At 41.1% G+C, this 26,914-nt stretch overlaps 1 protein-coding gene across 5 annotated transcripts in view; it reads left to right on the top strand.

The window, feature by feature from the left end:
- Window positions 1–26,914, top strand: part of TCF7 (transcription factor 7) — a 411,229-nt gene that overhangs the window by 223,238 nt on the left and 161,077 nt on the right. For all 5 annotated transcript variants that reach the window (XM_089669958.1, XM_089669955.1, XM_089669954.1 and 2 more), the window contains exon 5: window positions 4,860–4,950. In XM_089669958.1, the coding sequence (XP_089526084.1) occupies window positions 4,860–4,950 (91 nt within the window). The remainder of the gene's footprint in view (window positions 1–4,859; window positions 4,951–26,914) is intronic.

Raw genomic sequence — 26,914 nt, 5'->3', positions numbered from 1 at the left:
ATAATATGAAAAACTGAAACCTTTGAGAGCTGTCTATTGTATAGAGTATGCATCGGAGTTCAAGAAATTCATTATTGTGCTATTTTTTTTTTGTTCAGTTCACTTTAAAGCAGAATGTTACTTTCTCAATCAACATTGACTATTTGTATTCCTATGCTGCTAGCATTAGTAAATAGATAGGAAAGTACTGTATATTATATTTTACTTTTTTTTTTTTTTTACTTTAACATGTCAGCTACTGTCATCCCAGGAATCTTCAGGAGGGGAGGAGGGGTTTCCTCAGCTAAATGCACCCTTCTGCCTGCATGCCTGAGCCAAGGGCAAATGGATTCCAGAAAGTAAATTCTACATGAATCATCTGCCCTTACTCAAGATGGCCATGGAAATGCTAGGGGGGTGTTCTTCAAAATAAATCTTGGAGACACGAATCGATGTGTGAGTTTGCTTTTAATATTAAAAAGGAATTAAATAGCATTTTTGTTTTTTGGTGCTGAGATGCAGGTTAGTTCCACTTAAAATTCATGCAGATTTTAGATTGATGAGGGAAAAGATTTAAACAAGTTTCTAAACAGTAAAGGAATAGGGGCAATATTAACAGAAAAATGGAAGTAATGAAAACATATACAGATGTGGTGGCTGTTGCACATACTGTAGTGGTCTATGAGGTTTTCCTATTTTATCCTTCCTCCTATTATGAGCTTCCCTTTGTGACTCTTCCCTTTTTATTGTTCAGAATAACTGGAGTTTTACATTTCTTTTTGTTCATGTCAAACAGCTGCAGATTGTAAACAAACCTGATTGGTCAGCATGAGCAACAACTTTTGTTCCGATTGTGGAGTGCTTTAGGAAGGTATGTAGTATTTAGGGAGATGAGTATATGTCAGGGCTACTGAATTAAAATTCACGGAGGTCCGGTTGGTAACATTTTTTTTCTGCAGAGGTTCGAAACTCATTTTTCTTCTATTACTCAGGTCTTTCAAATCACAGCCCCCTTTACATTATTGTCCTCAGTCCCCCCTTTCCCATCACAGCCCCCCAACATTATAGCCCCGCTTACATCACAGCCCCCTTTCACATACAGTCTTTCCTTGACATCACTGTCCCCCTTTCATTCACAACCCCCCACATCACAGATCCTTCATATCACAGCTCTCTGCTCTCACATCACAACCCCCAATATCACAGCTCCCTCTCTAACATCACAGTTCCCTCATATCACAGCTCTCCTCACATTACAGCCCCCCATATTCTCACATCACAGTTCCCCAGTATTACAGCTCCCCCATCATCACAACTTCCCCTCTATCACAGCCTCCCATATCACAGCTCCCCCCCCTCTCACTTCACAGCCCCCCATATCACAGCTTCCCCCTCTCATAGCCCCCCACATCACTCCCCCATATCAGTTCCCCAATCTCATAGCCCCCTATATCATAGATCCCTCATTTGATATCACACCATCTAATATCACAGCCCCCTCTACCCCATAATCTCTATACCTTATGCATTGTGAAGGGCGGGAGGAATGGCAGGGTTGACTCTTGTTCTGTATGTACTCTCCTACCACTGTCGTGAGGTTGAAGTCACAGCAGGGAAGAGGAATGGAAGTAAGGACTCCTCTTCTGAATGTACCAGCTTGCCGCCGCCACTGCTGAACTCAGAGCAGGGAGGAGGGTGGGACGAATGGAAGGAAGGACTCCTTTTATGAATGTACCAGCTTGCCACCGCTGAACTCAGAGTAGGGAGGAGGGCGGGGGGCTCAAAAGGTTTCCACTGAGGGCAGGAGCTGCCCAACTCATGTTAAAAAGTGAGTGACCCCCTTCCCTGTTCCCCCTGTAGATCTGCAGTGTCTCCTGTCCTCCTGCTTGCCATGAGTTCCGCGGCGGCAAGCCGGTACATTTCAGAAGAGGAGCCCTTCCTTCCATTCCTCCTGCCCTCTTCCCTGCTGTGACTTCAACAGCAGTAGCGGCAGCAGAAGAGTACATACAGAATAGGAGTCCACCTTGCCATTCCTCCCGATTTCTAACAGCTGCAGCGGGAGGAGGAGAAGAGTCCATTAAGGCTGCAGGGGGTGTGCCGCGGTCTGGACAGGACTGTTAAAACTGAAAGGCAAAACATGTATCTATATATATATATAAACATTAAAAATACCTCCTTTTTATTTTATTTTTTTTATTATAAGTTATCACATTCCCTCTGTTGAGAAACAGGAGAAACACAGCAATACACTGGTCTTCCTACTAAATGCCAGGCAGGGGGGCAGGCAGCACAAGCCTGATTGTTGGATTAGCTCCCAACACAGCCAGAACACTAGCCATGCCATACTCTTTTGCCTAGCGTGGTCAGTTTTTAATAGAAAGCAAAAGGAGTGGCAGGAACACTATGTATTTCACACAAAGGAAGCAATACAAAGAGAACATTATACATTTGTATATAGTATAGTACAATGCACAGCAGGCACATATCAGGAATATGAAATGTTAGGTTTACATATTCTTTAACCTTCGCTTCATGGTAGGTACATTTACTAACTAAGTTCTACTCTCCGCGGTCCATCCACTGCCTTCAGGTTTCTGTCTTTCTGCTCTTGTATGCACCATTTGAAATGAAGTACTACTGCTCATAACTAGGGATGTCCCGATATATCGGCAGCCGAAACATAATGGCTGAAAATAGTATTATTGGCAAAATGCTGATAGGAAAAAAGGTGCCAATACAAAGTCGTGTCTCATGGATTTTCATGCAATAACACCCCCTAGTGACTTCAATGCAAAATCGCTTCTCATAGACTTACATGCAAAGTCGCATCCTCATTGACTTCAATGCACAAACGACCCTAGTGACTTCAATGCAAAATTGCGTCTGATAGACTCTCATGCAAGAACACACCCTAGTGAATTTGATGCAAAATTGCATCTCATAGACTTTCATTCAAAGTCGTGTTTCTATTGACTTTAATGAAAAAACACGCTAGTGACTTCAGTGCAAAATTGCATCTCAGACTTTCATGTAGTCGCATCTATATTGACTTTAATGCAAAAATGCCCCCTAGTAACTTCAATGCAAAGAGGGGACATTTTTATAGCAGTGTTCTCAGCAGAGGACACCTTGAAAAAAAGGAATTTACAGATTACATGTACATCCCCAATTAATGCCGATTTATTTTCCTGGAGTTCTACTTCAATGCTTCAGACTTTTGCACAGGACTCTTTTTTTGTTGTTAAACCTAGAAAGTGAAAAACCTGTTTCTGATCAGTGGGAGTTGTGGCCATGCTGCCTTTGTCACCCATTAACTGAAATTAGTTTACAAATCATTTGTGGAGGAGAAAAACAACAGAGAATCAGATGTAACCAGCTGTTCAAAAGAGCACGTTTCCATATTGTATTTCAATTATTTCTAGCCAACTCATAGTAATCTGAATGATCTTGAAGTTTGTAAACTTTGTGAAGATCCACACACAATTAATTTCTTGAATTCTGTGTCTCCTATTCACTATGCCCTGTGTCACACTTTTCACAGAGCCTGCCTTCTGAACTACAGAGGTGCTTAGAGGAAGAGTTTCAGGAGGCGGAGTCAGTATAGGAATCACAGAAAGGAAACAGCAGAGAAGAAGCTTCAAAGCATGCAGGGAATCCAGGAAATTGTGGAAAGAGATGACAGGCAGAACTCAGAACATGAAAGGAGCTTTTCAATTAAGCATACCGTATTTTCCGGCGTATAGGACGACTGGGCGTATAAGACGACCCCCTACTTTTCCTGTTAAAATATAGGGTTTGAGCTATACTCGCCGTATAAGACTACCCCTCTTCCAACGCACACCAAATAAAAATGAAAAAACATCAGATTTGATTTCAATATGGTATGCTATTTCAGTATGGTATTCCAATGATGGGGTGCTATTCCTCCCACTGACACCAATGATGAGGCACTACTCCTCTCACTGACACCAATGATGGGTCACTATTTCATCCACTGACACCAATGATGGGGCACTATTCCTTCCTTCCAATAGTGCCCCATCATTGGTGTCAGTGGGGAGAATAGTGCCCCATCATTGGTGTCAGTGGGGAGGAGGAATAGTGCCCCATCGTTGGTGTCAGTGGGGGAGGAATAATGCCCCATCATTGGTATCAGTGGGGAGAATAATGCCCCATCATTGGTGTCAGTGGGGAGGAGGAATAGTGCCCCATCATTGGTATCAGTGGGGAGAACAGTGCCTCATCGTTGGTGTCAGTGGGGGAGGAACAGTGCCTCATCGTTGGTGTCAGTGGGGGAGGAACAGTGCCTCATCGTTGGTGTCAGTGTGGAGGAGGAATAGTGCCCCATCGTTAGTGTCAGTGAGGGAGAGGAGCGGCTGCTCCTTCTTCCAGTGCGGCCGCTCGATTTTCGCGGAGCCGCTCGGCTCCGCATCCTCGCCGGTGATTGGTCGCCTGTGTGCCTTTCCAGTGCTGGCGCCCAATCACCGGTGAGGAGGCGGAGCCGAGCGGCCGCGTGACCATCGAGCGGCCGAACTGAAAGAAGGAGCAGCCGCGCTTCCTGGTCCGGATCGTCGTGGGACCGGAGCCAGGTAAGGTACAGCAGCCCCTCTGCCCACCCCTGTACTTGGTGTCCGTTGGAGGAGGAGGGGGGCAGCGCCGCGCCGCCCCTCAAAAAAGTGCCGCCCTGACACCTGCTCGCACCGGCGTATAAGACGACCCCCGACTTTTCAGAAGATTTTCAGGGGTTGAAAAGTCGTCTTATACGCCGGAAAATACGGTATATTGGATTGTCAAAAATAACTATTATTTATATTGCTAAATGAAAGTTTATGCTGTGGCCATAGATATTCTTTAATGAAATACTGTTTTTATCTACTAAGGTGCCCACAGACCCTCCCAAACACAAGATATCCCAGCATTTTACTCTATACCATCTGGAGGAGTTGGACAGATATCACCTTCAATGGGTTGGTAAGTACACACTTTACCATCTTATATAGCCATGGGATTATTTGGCAATTCTTTATACATTTATTTAACAACTTGTCTACAGGGCACTTATACCCCCTTCCTGCCCAGGCCAATTATCAGCTTTCAGTGCTGTCACAATTTGAATCACAATTGTGCGGTCATGCAACACTGTACCCATATGATATTAAACATTTTTTTTGAAACCGATATAGCTTTCTTTTGGTGGTATTTAATCACCTCTGGGTTTTTTATTTTTTGCTAAACAAACCAAAAACAGAAAAGTTTGAAAGAAAAAAGTTTTTTCTTAGTTTTTGTTATAAAATTTTGTAAATAAGCGATTTTTCTCCTTCACTGATGTGCGCTAATGAGGCTGCAGAGATGGGCACTGATAGGTGGCACTGATGGGCACTGATGAGGAGGCACTGGTAGGTGGTACTGATGGACATTGACAGGCATCACTGATAAGCACTGAAAGGCTGTGACGATCGTGGCATCAGACCCCAGCCCTTCTCACCAAACTCGTGACCGAAAGACTAGCCAATCTAAAACTGCGCTGTCACATGCGTAACAATGCCACGCCCAGCTGCACCCTGCACAAAGATTTTCCAGCTAATGGACCACAATCTGTGTACCTGCAGCCTGAGAGTGATTGTTACTGGGTCAGGTTAATTACGCAATTAACCCTTCACACTGCCACCACCTCCTTTTTGTACAGAGAAAGAGGAAACTCTGCAATATTAGCAATAGCACTATGATGTTTGAATAATCGTTTGTATACACAATGTCACCGCAGACAGATGTATGCAGACATTTTAAAACACAGTAGCGCTCTTCAGAGACAAGGATCCTTAGTTCGCATTAAAGAGCTTTAGAAACAGTTCAACATTTTCAGAAAGTAAGATTTATTACTAAAAGGTCAAAAGGGTGCAATAAAATTATTTACAGAAAAATATGTAGCATATATATATATATATATATATATATATATATATATATATATATATATATATATATATATAAATATACAGAGACCAATAACACATCAAAGAGATAACAGAAAGAAGTTTAGAGAGGTAAAGTACTTGCCGTCAGCCTTGGTTTAAGCAGCGTTCAAGTGTCAGAGGGTACCGTTCTCCCAAAGTTGGTTCCGATGTTAAAAGGGAGAATTCTTCAACTTCACTTAACTCTCTGCTCCAAGCATAACAGCCTTCCTAGGAACTCAGCAGGGTGTCTCCTTGAAGCAGAGAACCAATCGCCTCATTTGGGGAGGGTGTTGCAGGCGGAGACCCAAGCTAGAACCAAAATCCCTCCCAGTTTATATCATGATCCATAACTTAACCTCGGTGCATGTAGCAGCCTTGACACTAGTAGATTAATATGCAGAAGCATCTGCTGAACGTCTAGATATTAAATATGACATACCTGCTTGGGACGGTTAAGGAGATATTATTTTCTGCTCTCCTGTAGATTTCAGCTAGGGGGTGTAATATATCAGCCGACTTGTATTAAAGTGACCAATCTGAATCTGCCTGGTCTCCTTGTAAGTCTTCCATATCTCCAGATATAAAATTATATGGAAAAGGGTATTTTTAAATGTGAGTCTGTTTTACAGCTAGCTGGAATGTCTTTGAAGCCCAGTGAAGGACTGGTTTATGGCTTTACGATCCTTTTCCAAGCAGAGTCTCAGAGACATAAGGGGGCCAGGCTAATTGGGGTTTATAACCCTGAGCTCTCCCGCTGGGCCTTGATGCCTTTTGAACTCAGGGACCACGTGTCACTCAGCAGAGAGGGAGGGGGGATTTGGAACAGAGAGAGATACAAGATGGAGGATCCTTACCAAGATGGATGACCGCGTCCATCTCTGTACATACAATTGCTACAGCACTGACTGGTACTGATAGACAGCACTGATGCGCACTGAAAGGTTGCACTGATGCGCACTGATAGACGGCACTGACTGGCATTGATAGGTGGCAATGATAGGTGACACTGGCAGCTCAGATGGGCACTGATATGTGGCATTGATGTGCACTGGTAGGCACTGATATGTGGCACTGATGGGCACTGACAGCTGGCATTGATGGACACTGACAGGTGGCACTGCTGGGGCTACACTGATCATCAGGGTGCACTGATCATCAGTGCCCTGATGATCAGTGTTCATGTTCCCTCTGAGGGATGCCGATTACCGGCTCTCCACTCCTCACGAGCTATCAGCGTGACAGCTCGTGAGGAGAGAAATGCAGATAACCGGCATTTCCCTATTTACATTTGATCAGCTGTGATTGGACACAGCTGATCACATGACCGAGCCGACATCTTTGGCTCTTACCGATTACCGGCTCTCCACTCCTCACGAGCTATCAGCGTGACAGCTCGTGAGGAGAGAAATGCAGATAACCGGCATTTCCCTATTTACATTTGATCAGCTGTGATTGGACACAGCTGATCACATGACCGAGCCAACATCTTTGGCTCTTTCCGTTGAACGGTGATCCGCTGTGTCCGAGGGACACAGTGCACCACGGATCGCCGTGCTGCGCGCCCATCGGAGCCGCACATGCGCGGTTAGAGTGGGAGGACGTCATATGACGTTCTCCCAGAACGAGAGAGCCGCATTATCTTATATGGCAGGCGGGAGGCAGTTAAATAAAAACTGTTGCACTTCTGTGCAAGACCGTCGTCTACTGGCTTAGCCTGTTGGTGAGCAAAGCAGTATATAGGCCAGGCGTGTTGTACTGCAGGTGAAATCTGCTAGAATTGTATTGAAAGTGTAATCTGCTAGTCAGTTATTGTAACTGCTCCACCTGAGTTTTGTATTCTAGTTTACAGGTTTTAATCAAAGTGTTACTAAACCCAGGACCCTGCATTCACTATATCTGGTCTCCCAGAGTACAGAGAACATGGAATAGCAATTATTTTAGTAAAGATAAACTGCTAAATACCTTTTCTCATCAGCAGTTAGAGCAGTCTTGTGACTTCTGTCAGTGTCCGGTTGAGCATTGGTTACAGCTTGTAGGAAGATTAGGCTGCAGGACCCCTGACCCTCTGTCTGGACAGTGCTGATTGGCTTTGTGCTGATCACATGCACTCTCCCAAGAAAAAAAAAACTCTAGCAATACACACCAAATTGAACATGTGCAGCTTGCCTCCAAGGCTCTGTGCTATCAGCAGATGGATTGGGGACAGCAGAAAGGGAGGATCAGAGAAGACCGGATTAAACAGCCTTTTTACACAATGCAGAGGATTAACCTCTTAGGTTCCACAGTGAGCATGTTTTACTGCATTTACAGACTGATTTTACTGTTTTGGGTTTAGTAACACTTTAAGTTCTCTGCCTGGTCCATTAACCACTTACGGGCACTTATACCCCCTTCTTTACCAGGCCAATTTTCAGCTTTCAGCACTGTCGCACTTTGATTGATAATTGTGCGGTCATGCAAGATTGTACCCATATGACATTTTTATCATTTTTTTCTCACAAATAGAGCTTTCTTTTGGTGGTATTTAAACGCCGCTGGGCGCTTTACTTTTTGTGCTATAAACAAAAAATTGCAAAAAATTTGAAAAAAAAATTTTTTTCTTTGTTTCTATTATAAAATCTTTCAAACAGGTAATTTTTCTCCTTCACTGATGTGCGTTGATGAGGCGGCACTGATGGGCACTGATAGGCAGCACTGATGGGCACTGATAGGCAGCACAGAAGGGTACTAATAGGCAGCACTAATGAGGTGTCATGGATAGGCATTGATGAGCAATGGTGGGTGGCACTGCTGGGCACAGGTAGGTGGCACTGATGGGCACAGGTGGGTGCACTGCTGGGCACAGGTGGGTGCACTGCTGAGCACAGGTGGGCGGAACTGGTGGGTGGCACTGCTGGGCACTGATCATCAGGGCACTGATCATCAGTGCCCTGATGATCGGTGCCGATCCCTGCTCTGACAACTGCCGGTTCTCGGCAGTACTTTCCTCACACTCTGACAGCGTGAGGAAAGTGCAGCCGAGAACTGGCAATTGCATTTCCCGGTGATCAGCGTGTCATTGGACACGGCTGATCACGTGGTAAAAGGCCGCTGTCATTGGCCTTTTACCACATCACGTGATCAGCTGTATCCGTATTAGACAGCGATCATGGAGATCGCAGAGTGCGCGCCCCCGGGGGCGCACAGGAGAGCGCATTCTGGGAGGACGTCATATGACGCCCTCCCAGAACTGGCCGGCCGCAGTGTAGCCGTCATTTGGCTATCTGCGGTTGGCAAGTAGTTAATGATTAAGAGGCTATACGTTTTTAAATTAGAATAAAAACATGTTATACAAACCTGCTCTGTACCATGGGTTTGCAGAGAACAGCCCCGAACCACCTCTTCAGAGGTCCAGGCTCCTTCTCTCCTGTGTTTGTCTCCATGGCAAGCTGCTTGCTATGGGGGCACACCTGCGGGCTGGCTGCAAAGCCAGGCTACGTGCGCCTATTGACATACACAGAACGGCGCATCCCCACCCCTTCGGCTATCTGTTCACAGATTTTTGACTAACAACATTGCTGTCTGAGTCCTTGTGAGTAGGGGAGAGAAGACCAGAACAGCGCTGGATCACTGACAGACTCCGGTAAGTGTTTATAGAGGAGGGAAATAGTGGGGTGTTTTTACCTTAATGCAGGCTTTAAGATTATGTCATAAGATTACATATGCAGTTTTGAATGTGGTGCTTTCTTGAAATACTCTTGAAGCTTAAGGGTTCATGTACACTGCAGCTGACAAACTCTGCGTTTTTTTTTCAGAAGCCCCTGAACTCTTCCTAATGTTTTCCTACGTGTCCATGTACACTATGTTGTTTACAGGCAGTTGAGTTTACAGTCGTTTTTTTGAACGCACCAAACTTTTTTTTAACTGTTCCATATCCAATTGCTGTCCAGAGCCTTTTTTCATTTTCATGCAAAGCGTTTTCCATGAATTCAACTGGACCTAGCACACCAGTGCAGCCAGTTCCAGGTTTTACATGAAGGAAAAAATGATAGAACATGCAGAATTATGCTCATGATGGGATCCATAGCGAATACTACCAGAAAAGATAGGTTATCTTAACACATACATATATAACAGATTCCTCCTGCGCTTAGAAAGGAAGTGTACCCTCACGTAAAGCTGCCAACAGTCAAAACTGATACCTAAACAGTGTATAAAAATAATAAAGAATAGTGCAGCGCTTTTTCCAAAGATGCAAATAAATAAATACATTAATAAGAAAATATGTGTACATAATAAATACACAATAAAGTGCAACAAATACACAATACAGTGCAAAACAATTAAATATATAAAGTGCCAATGTCACCTACAGTTGTGTTCAAAATAATAGCAGTGTGTTGAAAAAAGTGAATAAAGCTCAAAATCCTTCTAATAGCTTTTATTTCCATACACACAAATGCATTGGGAACACTACACCTTCTATTCCAAATCAAAACATGAAGAAAAATATTTCAAATTTGTGTTGTGCCTCTAAAAAATGGAAGCAAAGTGAATATTAGACTGTTCAAAAAAATAGCAGTGTTTGTATTCTTCTTTACAAACTCAAACATTCACTATATAAACTGAAAAATGTTTGAAGATTTTGCTTTCCTTTGAATCACTTAATGATTATTTAGTTGTTAAAGCACTGTTTCTGAGAACTGCTGTACGTCTGTGTTGCATGGAGTCAACCAACTTCTGGCACCTGTGAACAGGTATTCCAGCCCAGGATGCTTGGACTACATTCCACAGTTCTTCTCTATTTCTTGGTTTTGCCTCAGAAACTGCATTTTTGATGTCACCCCACAAGTTTTCTATTAGATTAAGATCCGGGGATTGGGCTGGCCACTCCATAACCTCAATCTTGTTGGTCTGGAACCAAGATGTTGCACGTTTACTGGTGTGTTTGGGGTCGTTGTCTTGTTGGAACACCCATTTCAAGGGCATTTCCTCTTCAGCATAAGGCAGCATGACCTCTTCAAGTATGCTGATGTATTCAAACTGATCCATGATCCCTGGTATACGATAAGTAGGCCCAATACCGTAGTATGAGAAAAATCCCCATATCATGATGCTTGCGCAACCATGCTTCACTGTCTTCACAGTGTACTGTGGCTTGAATTCAGTGTCTCCGGCCACTAGACCCAAAAAGAAAAATCTTACTTTCATCAGTCCACAAAATGTTGCGCCATTTCTCTTTAGGCCAGTCAATGTGCTCTTTGGCAAATTGTAACCTCTTCAGCACATGTCTTTTTTTCAACAGTGGGACTTTCCGGGGGCTTCTTGCAGATAGCTTGGCTTCACATAGGGTTCTTCTAATTGTAACAGTACTCACAGGTAACTTTAGACCTTTTTTGATCTTCCTGGAGCTGATTGCTGGCTGAGTCCTTGCCATTTTGGCTATTCTTCTATCCATTCGAATGGTAGTTTTTCGCTTTCTTCCACGTCTTTCAGGTTTTGGTTGCCATTTTAAAGCATTTGCAATCATTTTAGCTGAGCAGTCTATCATTTTCTGCACTTCTTTATATGTTTTCCCCTCTCCAATCAACTTTTTAATCAAGGTATGTTGTTCTCTGAACAATGTCTGGAACGACCCATTTTCCTCAGGATTTCAGAGAGAAATGCACTGTAACTAACATGTACAACATTTGCTCCCTTCCTTCCTTAAATAAGGGCAATAATTGCCACCTGTTTTTCAAAGAATGAATGACCTCACTAATAGAACTCCACACTGCTATTATTTTGAATATGCCCCTTTCAATTAGTGATTCAATTACACAGAATCAGCAGCATGCATGTCATGACTGTTGGGTCTGTTGAATTTCTATTACTCTACTACACCTGCTAGTAAATTATTTGCCATGTAGAAATATCATTTCTACCAAAAACAGTGATTGATTAGGTTAGTGATGTTTGACTGCTATTATTTTGAACACAACTGTATGTGACTTAAAAACGTGTTCACCACAAACAAACAGTAACAATGACCCCTATAAATTAAGGGATATATAATAAATAAGTGCTAAGTGCAATAATGTGTCCACACTTCAAATCTAAAAAGACACTAAATTATCAAATAGACCATAATGCAAAAAAATAAGTGATGAATAAGCTCATGCAACGTGCAATGGTGTTTTGCAAATCCGTGACCGTGTCAGCACACTTCTTCTATTGTGGCTACAATGCCTCTTCACCTCCGTTCCGGTGACCCCTAATGGCCAAAAAACCTTCAGGATCACCCTGGATCCTTTATAATTCGAGCTGGTATCAATCCTCCTGTAGTTGGATATAGAGGATTTCTTTTGGCTCACTGTGGTGGTGAGCTACTGTTCTGCAGAAACTTCCTATTTGAGGGAACGGGAGCCTTATAGGAGACCAACTACAGGAGGATTGATACCAGCTCGAATTTTTTTTTATTATTTTTTTAATTTTTAATTTTTTTAATTGTTTTTTTGCATTATGGACTATTTGATAATTTAGTGTCTTTTTAGATTTGAAGTGTGGACACATTATTGCACTTAGCACTTATTTATTATATATCCCTTTATTTATAGGGGTCATCCTTACTGTTTGTTTGTGGTTAACACGTTTTTAAGTCACATAGGTGACAGTGGCACTTTATATATTTAATTGTTTTGCACTGTAATGTGTATTTGTTGGACTTTATTGTGTATTTATTTATGTACACATATTTTCTTATTAATTTATTTATTTGCATCTTTGGAAAAAGCGCTGCACTATTGTTTATTATCTCAACACATACTGCTCTCTCTGCTTCTGCTCTCTCTATTTCTCTCAAAATGTCTGAAATGGTTAATTTTTTACTGTTTTTCAGTGCATTCTGGGCATTTTGGAAGGTCTCCTGATGGTATCTTTAAGAAACGCTTCTAAACGCAAACGCACATAAATGCAGTATGCAAACTCTGCTAAACAGACATTTTTAACCTACGTTTTCCAGCAGTCAGTTTCCATCATTCAGAAGTGTTTTCCAAACGTCCCGTGTACATGGAGCCTAACTCTGGGCACAAAAACTTTCATTAGGTGTTCTTGCATGGCAAGACCACTTACTGTTATCTCACATATATATTCTTATTATTCTAGCCAAATTTACCACCCTAACTCCTCCCACAGTTTTTACACTACATAGACAGTAATATACTGAAACGTGCGGATTGTTCCCGATTGGTGTGCTATTACTTTATGGAATGATTCGCCGAATGGTTCATGAAATCTTGGCGTTTTTGTGGTAAAATTGGTCCCATAGGAATGAATGGCGGAATGTTCAAAACTAGAGTGGGAGCTGACAAAAGCTAGAGTGTGAGCAGAAAAATCAGGACATGATTTCTAAACTGCCATCACTCCCTCATTTTCAAGCCCACCTACACAAATCTTATATCAAAACGTTCAGCTATCCCTGCTGCCACTAAAAATGTCCACGGCTAAGCCATAGTCCTGATAGTTTTCACAATATGACCATTTGTTTGCAACTCACGCCACCCATTGACATTCATTGAAACTCCACTCTAGCCACCTCAAATTTGAAAGGCAATATCTAAACTGCAACTGTGCCTTCATTTTTAATATTTCAGAGACAATACTATGCATCAAAATATAGGTCTGGGTCTTGTGATTCTCACAATATAAAGCTCTTCGCTGTAGGATTTACAGTTTTTAAAACTACGACCATTTGAAGATGCCAGTGAAGTGAGCAATTTGGAGCAGTTTGTTTTTAACCGCTTTTCTCTGCCCTATTTGAAATCTAATTTTGAATTCATGACAGTTTGGCTGGCTTCTGGTTAAAGGTTTGGAAATACGTTTTCTACAGTAGAGAGTATTTGAGGTGATAATGCTGCTAATGTTTTTATAAATGTATGTTTTAATGTAACTGTGAAGCAGTTTGGTCAACAACATTGCAATTAAATGTGCTATATAAATAATTAAAAGTTAAAATGCATTTCTCACTCTATCAAGCTTGCCATGTGCACTTTTTAAATTTGATCAACCAATTGGTTAGTGTAATGTTTACTATCTTTACTCATTCCAAACACTCCACACAGTTACTCTGCCCACTCCATAAAGTTACTCTGCCCAGTCCAACCTTTTCACAGTTACTCAAGCCACTCCACCCAGTTACTCCGCCCACTCCAGTTGTAGACTATTGGTGGAGGCAAGAACACTTCACACAATTTCCCCAGAAATTGTAGCTTTTCTAGTTTAAATATATTCCTCAATAGCCACAAAAGATATAAATCCACTTTGCATACAATACGAATTGACTTCATGGTCCCCCATCAGTCCTCATAGTAATAGTCAGGGAGACCATAATCATATGATTATAATAATATTATCATAATCAATATTGATATGAAAAACCAAGGAAAAAAAAACAAAACTAGTTGTGGACTAGATCCGGAAGGGGTCCTACATTTACGCGTGTGTATGTGTGTGTGTGTGTGTGTATGTGTGTGTGTGTGTACAGTTGTGTTCAAAATAATAGTGTGTTGAAAAAAGTGAATAAAGCTCAAAATCCTTCTAATAGCTTTTATTTCCATACACACAAATGCATTGGGAACACTACACATTCTATTCCAAATCAAAACATGAAGAAAAATATATCAAATTTGTGTTGTTCCTCTAAAAAAAATTGAAGAAAAGTGAATATTAGACTGTTCAAAAAAAAATAGCAGTGTTTGTATTCTTCTTTACAAACTCAAACATTCACTATATAAACTGAAAAATGTTTGAAGATTTTGCTTTCCTTTGAATCACTTAATGAATATTTAGTTGTATAAGCACTGTTTCTGAGAACTGCTGTACGTCTGTGTTGCATGGAGTCAACCAACTTCTGGCACCTGTGAACAGGTATTCCAGCCCAGGATGATTGGACTACATTCCACAATTTTTCTCTATTTCTTGGCTTTGCCTCAGAAACTGCATTTTTGATGTCACCCCACAAGTTTTCTATTGGATTAAGATCTGGGGATTGGGCTGGCCACTCCATAACCTCAATCTAGTTGGTCTGGAACCAAGATTTGGCGTGTTTGGGGTCGTTGTCTTGTTGGGACACCCATTTCAAGGGCATTTCCTCTTCAGCATAAGGCAGCATGACCTCTTCAAGTATTCTGATGTATTCAAACTGATCCATGATCCCTGGTATGCGATAAATAGGCCCAACACCGTAGTATGAGAAAAATCCCCATATCATGATGCTTGTGCAACCCTGCTTCACTGTCTTCACAGTGTACTGTGGCCTGGGGGTCGTCTGACAAACTGTCTCCGGCCACTAGACCCAAAAAGAACAATCTTACTTTCATCAGTCTTCAAAATGTTGCGCCATTTCTCTTTAGGCCAGTCAATGTGCCCTTTGGCAAATTGTAACCTCTTCAGCACGTCTTTTTTTTCAACAGTGGGACTTTGCGGGGGCTTCTTGCAGATAGCTTGGCTTCACATTGGCGTCTTCTAATTGTAACAGTACTCACAGGTAACTTTAGACCTTCTGTGATCTTCCTGGAGCTGATTGTTGGTTGAGTCCTTGCCATTTTGGCTATTCTTCTATCCATTCGAATGGTAGTTTTTCGCTTTCTTTCACGTCTTTCAGGTTTTGGTTGCCATTTTAAAGCATTTGCGATCATTTTAGCTGAGCAGCCTATCATTTTCTGCACTACTTTATATGTTTCCCCTCTCCAATCAACTTTTTAATCAAGGTATGTTGTTCTTCTGAACAATGTCTGGAACGACCCATTTTCCTCAGGATTTCAGAGAGAAATACACTGTAAGCAGCATGTACAACATTTGCTGCCTTCCTTCCTTAAATAAGGGCAATAATTGCCACCTGTTTTTCAAAGAATGAATGACCTCACTAATAGAACTCCACACTGCTATTATTTTGAACATGCCCCTTTCAATTAGTGATTCAGTTACACAGAATCAGCAGCATGCATGTCATGACTGTTGGGTCTGTTGGATTTCTATTACTCTACTACACCTGTTAGTAAATTATTTGCCATGTAGAAATATCATTTCTACCAAAAACAGTGATTGATCAGGTTAGTGATGTCTGACTGCTATTATTTTGAACACAACTATATATATATAGTCAGGTCCATAAATATTGGGACATCAACACAATTCTAACATTTTTGGCTCTATACACCACCACAATAGATTTGAAATTAAACAAACAAGATGTGCTTTAACTGCAGACTGTCAGCTTTAATTTGAGGGTATTTACATCCAAATCAGGTGAACGGTGTAGGAATTACAACAGTTTGCATATGTGCCTCCCACTTGTTAAGGGACCAAAAGTAATGGGACAATTGGCTTCTCAGCTGTTCCATGGCCAGGTGTGTGTTATTCCCTCATTATCCCAATTACAATGAGCAGATAAAAGGTCCAGAGTTCATTTCAAGTGTGCTATTTGCATTTCAAATCTGTTGCTGTCAACTCAAGATGAGATCCAAAGAGCTGTCACTATCAGTGAAGCAAGCCATCATTAGGCTGAAAAAAAACAAACAAACCCATCAGAGAGATAGCAAAAACATTAGGCGTGGCCAAAACAACTGTTTGGAACATTCTTAAAAAGAAGGAACTCACCAGTGAGCTCAGCAACACCAAAAGACCCAGAAGACCACGGAAAACAACTATGGTGGATGACCGCAGAATTCTTTCCCTGGTGAAGAAAACACCCTTCACAACAGTTGGCCAGATCAAGAACACTCTCCAGGAGGTAGGTGTATGTGTGTCAAAGTCAACAATCAAGAGAAGACTTCACCAGAGTGAATACAGAGGGTTCACCACAAGATGTAAACCATTGGTGAGCCTCAAAAACAGGAAGGCCAGATTAGAGTTTGCCAAACGACATCTAAAAAAGCCTTCACAGTTCTGGAACAACATCCTATGGACAGATGAGACCAAGATCAACTTGTACCAGAGTGATGGGAAGAGAAGAGTATGGAGAAGGAAAGGAACTGCTCATGATCCTAAGCATACCACCTCATCAGTGAAGCATGGTGGTGGTGGTGTTATGGCGTGGGCATGTATGGCTGCCAATGGAACTGGTTCTTTTGTATTTATTGATGATGTGACTGCTGAAAAAGCAGCAGGATGAATTCTGAAGTGTTTCGGGCAATATTATCTGCTGATATTCAGCCAAATGCTTCAGAACTCCTTGGACGCCGCTTCACAGTGCAGATGGACAATGACCCAAAGCATACTGCAAAAGCAACCAAAGAGTTTTTTAAGGGAAAGAAGTGGAATGTTATGCAATGGCCAAGTCAATCACCTGACCTGAATCCGATTGAGCATGCATTTCACCTGCTGAAGACAAAACTGAAGGGAAAATGCCCCAAGAACAAGCAGGAACTGAAGACAGTTGCAGTAGAGGCCTGGCAGAGCATCACCAGGGATGAAACCCAGCATCTGGTGATGTCTATGCGTTCCAGACTTCAGGCTGTAATTGACTGCAAAGGATTTACAACCAAGTATTTAAAAGTGAAAGTTTGATTTATGATTATTATTCTGTCCCATTACTTTTGGTCCCTTAACAAGTGGGAGGTATATATGCAAACTGTTGTAATTCCTACACCGTTCACCTGATTTGGATGTAAGTACCCTTAAAGCTGACAGTCTGCAGTTAAAGCACATCTTATTCGTTTCATTTCAAATCCATTGTGGTGGTGTATAGAGCCAAAAATTTTTGAATTGTGTCGATGTCCCAATATTTATGGACCTGACTGTATATATATATATATATATATATATATATATCCAAAATAATAAATCAATCCACTTTATTGTACACAAAACATACAAACATAAAATGCTAAACATCCTCCATCTTGCTCGGTTAAATCTATATTGATGCCCTGGTGTATGTTCTTTCATCTCTAATCCTCTAATCTGATTGTATATTCTGGCAAGTTAAAAGACAATTCGTTCTGAAGGCCTTGTTAAATATGTCACACGAGATAGATATATCTTCGTTTGATCACACGACATCTATTGATAATAAGTGTTATATATCCATTTCAAGTGTGTATAGGTCCACTCTGACAAAGGACATGCATCTTTTCATGTAGATTTGTCCATTTCAAATGCATTATATCAATATGGAAGTCTATATTGGACAACATAAATTGATGAACACTCCAGATGGAGATCTCTGTTACAGAATATAGTATGCAGTGTGGTCTATAGGAGGACTCTGTATCTTCAAACCCAAAGGCATTATTCTGCTTTTATTCTGAAAGGTCACATCCTATATAAAGTGCAAATGTTCCCGCAAACTGCGTTGAGTATCACAAAGTTAGCGCAATCATTGAATACAGAGGAGAAAGTGCCCCCATATAAGTCATGCAATATATGTCAAAAAGTAGTGACAGTCATTCATTCCAGTAAGGGAACAATCCCCACATGAATCATAACGGCCGGATGGATACTTAGCGCTGCAGTGCATCTACCCAGGGGGACATCTAAACTGAGATTGATGGAGGAAGAAATGCCATCCTGACCGGTTTCGCTGGTTCTCCCAGCTGTCTCAGAGGTACGGCTGAATTGTTTAGAATGCAAGATACCAGTTTTAAAATGGCCGCTCGACCTCTTCTGTGCACATGCAGTGACAAGTATTCTTATCTGGCCGTTATGCTTCATGTGGGGATTGTTTCCTTACAAAGAGGTGTTTACCACCCATATATTATATAAAATGAATATGTGTGGCCTATGTGTCACATCCCTATTTCACTCAAACGATTTTAAAGAAATTTGACATATTGGGACTTTTAAGGCACAACAAGAAATGATATTGAAAATAGATAAAACGTTTTGTACGAAAACTCTTCTAAACCAATGTATCTGTTACATGTTGAGTAAAAACATATTTGGGTTACACATTTTCCCCAAATTACATTGGATTAATTTCAATTAAACATTACATGCAGTTAGATCCGTATATATTTGGACACAGGCACAATTTTCATACTTTTGGCTCTGTATGCCACCAGAATAAATACAAAACAATCCAAATTAATTTGAGGTGCAGACTTTCAGCTTTAATGCAAGGGGTTGAACATTAAATATCAAGTACAAATTTTAGGAACTGCAGATATTTTTATACAGAGCCCTTCCATTGTCAGGGGCTCAAATGTAATTGGACAAATGAATATAATCATAAATAAAATGTTCATTTTTAATATTTTGTTGAGAATCCTTTACTGGCAATGACTGCCTGAAGTCTGGAGCCCATGGACATTACCAAAGACTGGGTTTCCTCCTTTCTGATGCTTTGCCAGGCTCTAACTGCAGTTGTCTTCAGTTGTTCTTTGTTTGTGGGTCTTTCTGCCTTTAGTTTTGCCTTCAGCAAGTGAAATGCATACTCAATTGGGTTGAGATCAGGTGATTGACCAAGCCATTGCAGAATATTCCACTTCTTTTCCTGCAAAGCTCCTGGGTTGCTTTTGCAGTGTGTTTTGGATCATTGTCCATCTGTACTGTGAAGTGCCATTCAATCAACTTTGCTGCATTTGACTGAATCTGGGATGACAGTATATCTCTAAACACTGCAGAATTCATCCGGCTGCTTCTGTCACATCATCATTAAACATCAATGACCCAGTGCCACTGGAAGCCATGCATGCCCATGCCATCACACTGCCTCCACCATGTTTTACAGATGACGTGTTATGCTTTGGATCATGAGCTGTTCCAAGCCTACACCACCCTTTTTTCTTCCCGTCATTCTGGAGCAGATTAATCTTAGTTTCATCCACCCAAAGAATGCTTTTCCAGAACTGATCTGGCTTTTTTAGATGTTTTTTGGCAAAGTCTAATCTGTCTTTTCTATTCTTCAGGCTTATGACTGGTTTACACCTTGTGGTGAACCTTCTGTATTTGCTCTCGTGAAGTCTTCTCTTGATTGTAGACTGTGAATGGGTTTTTCTTTATCATAGAGAGGATCCTGCAATCATCCACCACTGTCGTCTTCCGTGGTCGTCCTCCGTGGTCGTCCATGCCTTTTTATGTTGCTGAGCTCACCAGTGCATTCTTCTTTCCTCAGAATGTACCAAACTGTTTATTTGGCCACTCCATATGTTGCTACTGTCTCTCTGATGAATTTGTTTCTTTTTGAAGGCTTCCAATAGCCTGTTTCACTTGCATGGACAGTTCATTTGAACGCATGATGTAGGTTCACAGCAATAGAATACAAATACCACACTTAGAATCAACTCCAGACCTTTTACCTGCTTAATCGATGAAGAAATAACGAAGGAGTAACCCACACCTGACCATGAAATAGCTTTTGATTCAATTGTCCAATTACTTTTGGTCCCTTGCAAAAGGGGGGTGGCTATTCTTAAGAGCTTTAATTCCTAAACCCTTCCTACCCTCAAATTAACCTGAGAGTGTGCACTTTCAGCCCATATCCATTATATAACTATAGCTTGAATAAATAAAATTGTGCCTGTGTCCAAATATATATGGACCTAACTATATGTGCAAATGAGCATATTCAGATATTATGCCAAAGCTCAATGCGTTTTTCTGGAATATATCCACTTCATCAGGCTCTATAAGCGAAATAGATAAATCTTCATAGGTATGGAAATACATACTATTAACACATGTTCCTGAAGTAAAAAACATACAGCAAGAACTATATATGTATTACATGGTATTTACAATTTATCGGAGTATGCCCAGAATAGGGGAAAAGAGAATGGCCAGAGGCCCAAGCAAGGGAGCAAATTTGAGTAGTGAGGCTGATGGAAAAAATAGGATTCTACAGGCAAGATTGTCTATAATAGAACAAATAAGGGGAAATATTATTTTATATATAGAAAGGGACTTGCAATAGTCCCATAAATACATGTACGCTGCTCAAAAAAATTAAAGGAACACTTTGAAAACACATCAGATCTCAATGGGGAAAAATGTCATGCTGGATATCTATACTGATATGGACTGGGTAATGTGTTAGGAACGGAACGATGCCCCATTGATTGATGGAAATGAAAATTACCAACCTACAGAGGACTGATGTCACGTACCTGATTGGAGACTGAAATGACGAGGTCGGCCTCACTTGTGTCACTAGCCCTGACCCCACTGGAAATGAAATAGAGGGTGTCTAGGGACCAGGGGGACAAGAGCGCCAGCAGATGTTGTTTGCAGCTCTTGCAGTTGGAGACTTTGGAAGACTGGTGAACGTCCGATTCAGGCACAGTAGTAATATGCAGAGCTGGTATGGTGGGTCGCCAGGTGTGCATCAGCGCAAGGCAGGAAGCTGGGATGGGAGACAGGAGCAATGTCATAGGAATAGCCGGGGTCATCAACGGTGGACAGCGAGGTACCAAATCATAAACAAGCCAAGTCAGGAGCAGAGCCGAAGTCAGGAACCAGTATCGAGCAGAGTAATCAGAGTCAGGTCAGGAACAAGCCGGGTCAGCAACAAGGAAATCACAGAGGAACGAGCAGGAAACGGTACAGCTGAAGACCAGTCAGCACTCAGCACAGGCAGAGACACCTCTTAAATAGTCCGTCTGGCGGCAACCTTCACCGTGCGTGTGCATGATTGCGCATTTCTGTGCACATGCGCACGTCTATTCACCAGCCGTCTCACGGGAATTCCCTTACAACTGAATTCAAAGACACCCCAAAATGTGAAAAAATGATGCAGCAGGCTAATCCATTTTGCTGAAATTTCATATGCAGCAACTCAAAATGGTACTCAGTAATCGGGGCATGCTCCTAATGAGATGACCAATGGTGTCTAGGGATATTTCCTCCCAGATCTGGACCAGGATATCACTGAGATCCTGGACAGTCTGAGGTGCAACCTGGCGGTGTCAGATGGACCAAAACATGATATCTCAGAGGTGTTCTCTTGGATTTAGGTCAGGTGAGCGTGGGGGCCATTTAATGGTATCAATTCCTTCTTCCTCCAGGAACTGCATGTGTACTCTCACATGAGTCCAGGCATTGTCGTGCACCAGGAGGAACCCAGCACCCACTTCACCAGCATAGGGTCTGACAGTGGGTCCAAGGATTTCATCCCGATACCTAATGGCAGTCAGGGTGCCATTGTCTAGCCTGTAGAGGTCTGTGTGTGTCCCTTCATGGATATGCCTCCCCAGACCATCACTGACCCACCACCAAAACTGTCATGCTGAACGATGTTACAGGCAACATAATGTTCTCCACAGCTTCTCCAGACCCTTTCACATCTGTCACATGTGCTCAGGATGAACCTGCTCTCATTTGTAAAATGCAAAGGGCGCCAGCGGACCTGCCAATTCTGGTGTCCAATGGCTCTATGGTGCTGGGCAGTGAGCACAGAGCCCTCTAGAGGACGTCTGGCTCTCAGGCCACGTTCTTGAATCTGTTTCTGATTGTTTGGTCAGAGACATCCACATCAGTAGCCTCCTGGAGGTCATTTTGTAACGCTCTGGCAGTGCTCATCCTGTCCCTCCTTGCACAAAGGAGCAGGTACTGGTCCTGCTGATGAGTTAAGAAGCTTCTACGGCCCTGTCCAGCTCTCCTAGAGTAACTGCCTGTCTCTTGAGACTGTGCTGGGAGACACAGCAAATCTTCTGGCAATGGCACGTATTGAGATCCTGGAGGAGTTGGACTGCCTGTGCAACCTCTGTAGGGTCCAGGTATCGCCTCATGCTACCAGTAGTGACACAGACCCAAGCCAAATGCAGAACTGGTGAACAACAGTCAGAAACGATGAGTAGGGAAAAAATTGTCAACAGCCTCCACATGTAACACCATTCCTTTTTTGGGGGTTGTCTCATTGTTCACTTAGTGCACCTGTTGTTAATTTCCTTCTGGCAATGGCACGTATTGATGTGCCATCCTGGAGGAGTTGGAATGCCTGTGCAACCTCTGTAGGGTCTAGGTATCACCTCATGCTACCAGTAGTGACACTGACCCTAGCCAAATGCAAAACTAGTGAAAAACTGTCGGAAAAGGTGAGTAGGGAAAAATGTATTAATTTAATTAACACCAAAGCAGCTGAAACTGATTAACAATGCCCTCTGCTACTTAACTGGCCAGATCAATATCCCAGGAGTTTAATTGACTTTATGCTATACTGTGATTAAAAAGTCTTCCTTTAATTTGTTTGAGCAGTGTATGTTGTCCTCTCCATGTTGTCCTCTCCATAGCCATCTAGACATTACCTGGTATAATATGCCTCATATCAAAGCTCCTTCAAAAACACTTCCAAAATGACACCAACCAGAGCCTCTATAAACTGTTCAAAAGTAAAAAAGTAAAATCCTCAGTGCCAAGATGTCTAAATTATATTATATATATTATAAATATTATATATTCAGTGCTTGCAGCCAATGGCCAATGTTCTGGGGGGGCAGTCCCCCTATCAAAACACCATATCACAGTGGGGGAGATTGCTGTACTAACAACCCTTGTGTCAGTACAGCGATCTGTCAGTTTGTTTCCCAGCGGGCTGTACAAAAAAAAAACTGACTGAACATGTGTACCAGGCATAAGGCTGTGGCATCAGATTTTAATTTGCCTAAGCTAACTGAGTGAATTTGTCCAGCTTTGAATAATGGTCAATTTTGTGAAACTTGCTTAACATTTGGAAAATACAGACATTCCCCCCCATCTCATTGAGGTCTAGAGGGGGAAGATCTTGATACTTTTTTGGTTTGTTTTCTAATCATTCACTCCTGATTGGAATAATTAATCTATCTTGGACCTCAAGAAATTAGATTGGCTGTCAGTACTTAAGGATTGATAAATTTTCAGATCTATACCATAGTTTGTGAACTCTATAACTTTCCTACAAACTAAATAATACATCCTAATTTGGGTTATTTTCACCAAAGACATGTAGCAGAATACATCTTGGCCTAAATTTATGAAGTTTATGAAATTTATGAATTCATTTGTAAACTTTTATAACAGAAACAAAGAAAAACGTGGTTTTTTTTCAAAATTTTTGGACTTTTTTTGTTAATTTAGCAAAAAATAAAAACCCCGGCAGTGATTAAATACCACCAAAAGAAAGCTCTAGTTGTGTGAAGAAAATGATAAAATTTTAGTTTGGGTACAATGTTGTATGACCGTGCAATTGTTATTCAAAGTGTGAGAGCGCTGAAACGTGAAAAATGGCCTGGGCAGGAAGGTGTAAAATTGCCCGGTATTGAATTGGTAAATTATAGGCAACGCTTTAAAAGCCTTTACATGTCACCATTTTAGATTTACACAGGAGGTCTAGTGCTAGAATTACTGCCCTTGATCTGACGTTCATGATTCCTTACATGCATGGTGAAATCTCTGTTTACGTATCGAGATGGGACCACCGCGTTTGCCTTTGTGCACAGGGGTGGGAGTGAATTTTTATTTATTTCGCTTTATTTCATTTTTACACGGTCCCTTTTCATTTTTCAGCTGAAAAATAACTATACCAGGATGATGCCTGTAGCTACAGGCATCATCCTGGTATATAAGTGTAGTGGTTCCTCCTGCACTAGATGAACTCAACCTAAACAAAGCTGCTAGCACCCCAACCCTATACCTCTGAAAGATAAAAAATCTCAAATAATGTACATATGCTGCAGCGCTAAAATTAAATACACATGATAAAATACACAAAATAATGCCCTATATATTGCAGACCACATCCGCACTGTAATCCATAGACCACCCCCTCCGTTCTGCAGGAAATGAAGTCTTTTATTTTGTATTCCGTTCCATTACTATTAGAAATTAATGAATCCCTTCTGCGATTTTGTCCCTTTGTCGCTTTACACGCGTAACAGGATTTACATGGAAAAAATCCTTCCTGATCCAAAAACGTGACTTTTTTCTTACTAGTTGGTGGATGCAAAACATTTTTAACTAATTTGTTTCTTAGATTGGGAGCTTTTCGGTATATAAATTTAGGCTTTTCGGGGCATACAAAAAGGCCACTATGGGTGAGACTAAGAGAACATGTTCAAAACATTAAAAAGTGTTTCCCCAAGCATTATGTGTCCAAACATTTTGAGAGGTATCATAATAAAGACCCATCCAGTTTAAAGTTTTGGGGTATTATGAGATATAAGAAACACTGGAGGGGTAGCAATAAAATGTTATCATTGAGTCAGGCAGAATCCAAATGGATTTTTTTGATGCAAATGTTAGTGCCTCTAGGTCTCAATGTTGAGTTCGATCTCAATTGTTTTATTAATGATGCTTAAATCCAATTCTACTTTTATATTTCTCATTATTTATTTGATTATGTTTACTATCTGATACTGAGTTTTAATATGTGTACATATTGTGAGTGTAATCATGTGTCTCCTATTTTTATTTATTTTTAAAAATATTTTAAACATTTTTTATCATAATTAATTTTTTTATTAATTTTATATATTTTTTATCATTTTTGATGAATATATTTAGGTTCCTCATGTATATGTATTTTTTAATATATATTTTTTAGTATTCTTTGTTTTATATGCATATATTTTAATTCCCATCCTATATATTGTTTTTCCCTTAGTGTATATATGCCATTTCATTTGAGTAGGTCCCATATTAATAAAGACTGTTTTGTACACATATCTTTTTATACTCTGGTTTTTGTATTTAATAAATTTCTTATAGCGGCAGTATATTAATTAATCTTTGTATTCCTCGTTTTAGGAGGTATTAGGGATACAATCAGATATATTGGTATTAATTTTTTCTAAAGTTTTTCACTGGTGTTAGTAGTGGTGCGATATGTCTGTACATTCTATCGCATCGCACTACAAGAAAATGGCCGCGAGTCTATGTTAATTAGCGGGAGCGGCTTACCTGTAATTTCATTGGATTGAACTACAGGAAAATGGCCGCAGTTATTTACCAGGGAGCGGGACTACAACAAAATGGCCGCCGCCGATTTGATGATTGGCTGATTGACATTCATGCAGCCTATATAAATGGGAAAAGAGTCACCAATGGCGTTATCCTGATGAAGTCACGTGTGACACGTGACTCAATGCATCGATACGCTACGTGGTGACGTCATTACGCCGGCAGCCATCTTGGTGCTCTCAGGATACATGTGGATACACCCATGGTATGAGGTGGAATGCCTTACTAATACTACGCAAATGTGAGTGTATCTACTGACGTTTTTTGGTCTGATTACCTATATTAAACAATATTGCACTATGGAAGTGTCTTTTCTTCTTTTATGGGCATGTTTTCACTGAGAGCTGGGCAGAGTTTCTGAGAATGGGCTGGAGTTAGTTAAGGTCATCTGCCTATCGATCTAGGAAGGGGATTACATATTTGGTACATTGGAACCCTGTGTATATGGAGATCGGCCATTAAGGAGATTTATACCGTAGGATCCGGTTGTGATCCAAAAAGTGTGATAACCCATAGGGTCACTTATTGAAGGTGAGCAAGGCATTTCAGCCATTTTGGGATTCCTTTGGAGTGCACACAACATGACACCAGTTCCCTGTGGAGAGTGGAGCACTGTCTTTTTAGTGTGGAGGATTCCCACAGCACTATTATTGGACTCAAAAAGGACATTTTGCTGCTGTTTTATGATCAGTCTTTCACTATAATTGTTTTCACTGCATATTTAATATTTGTTTGGTTCACTACACAACATTAATAAATAAATTGGTGTAGCGCTAAATAAATACTAACATACACATCACAATTATAATCATAACTCATTACACCATGTATAATAATAATAAATAAATCAGTGAATATAATCAAGTGCAAAACACTACAAAAATTACATTTGGATGATTCACTCAGTTTGGGGAATCAAAAATTATATATAAACATAAAACACAGTGCATGTGTACAAAACCACACTCAGTGAGAATAAATGTCCACTTCAACTCTATACGCTGCACTTATAATATTAAATAGTGCTCCACAAATCATGTGTAAACTCAATCCAACGTGCTGTAAATCGAGTGCCAAACCAAGAATCCAGAATT

This window comes from Staurois parvus, unplaced genomic scaffold, assembly GCF_062004578.1.
Source record: "Staurois parvus isolate SC_StPar_1 unplaced genomic scaffold, SC_StPar_1.0 ptg000085l, whole genome shotgun sequence".
Lineage (NCBI taxonomy): Eukaryota > Metazoa > Chordata > Amphibia > Anura > Ranidae > Staurois > Staurois parvus.
Note: the sequence above shows the minus strand (reverse complement) of the source record. Positions and strands in the feature narration are given on the sequence as shown.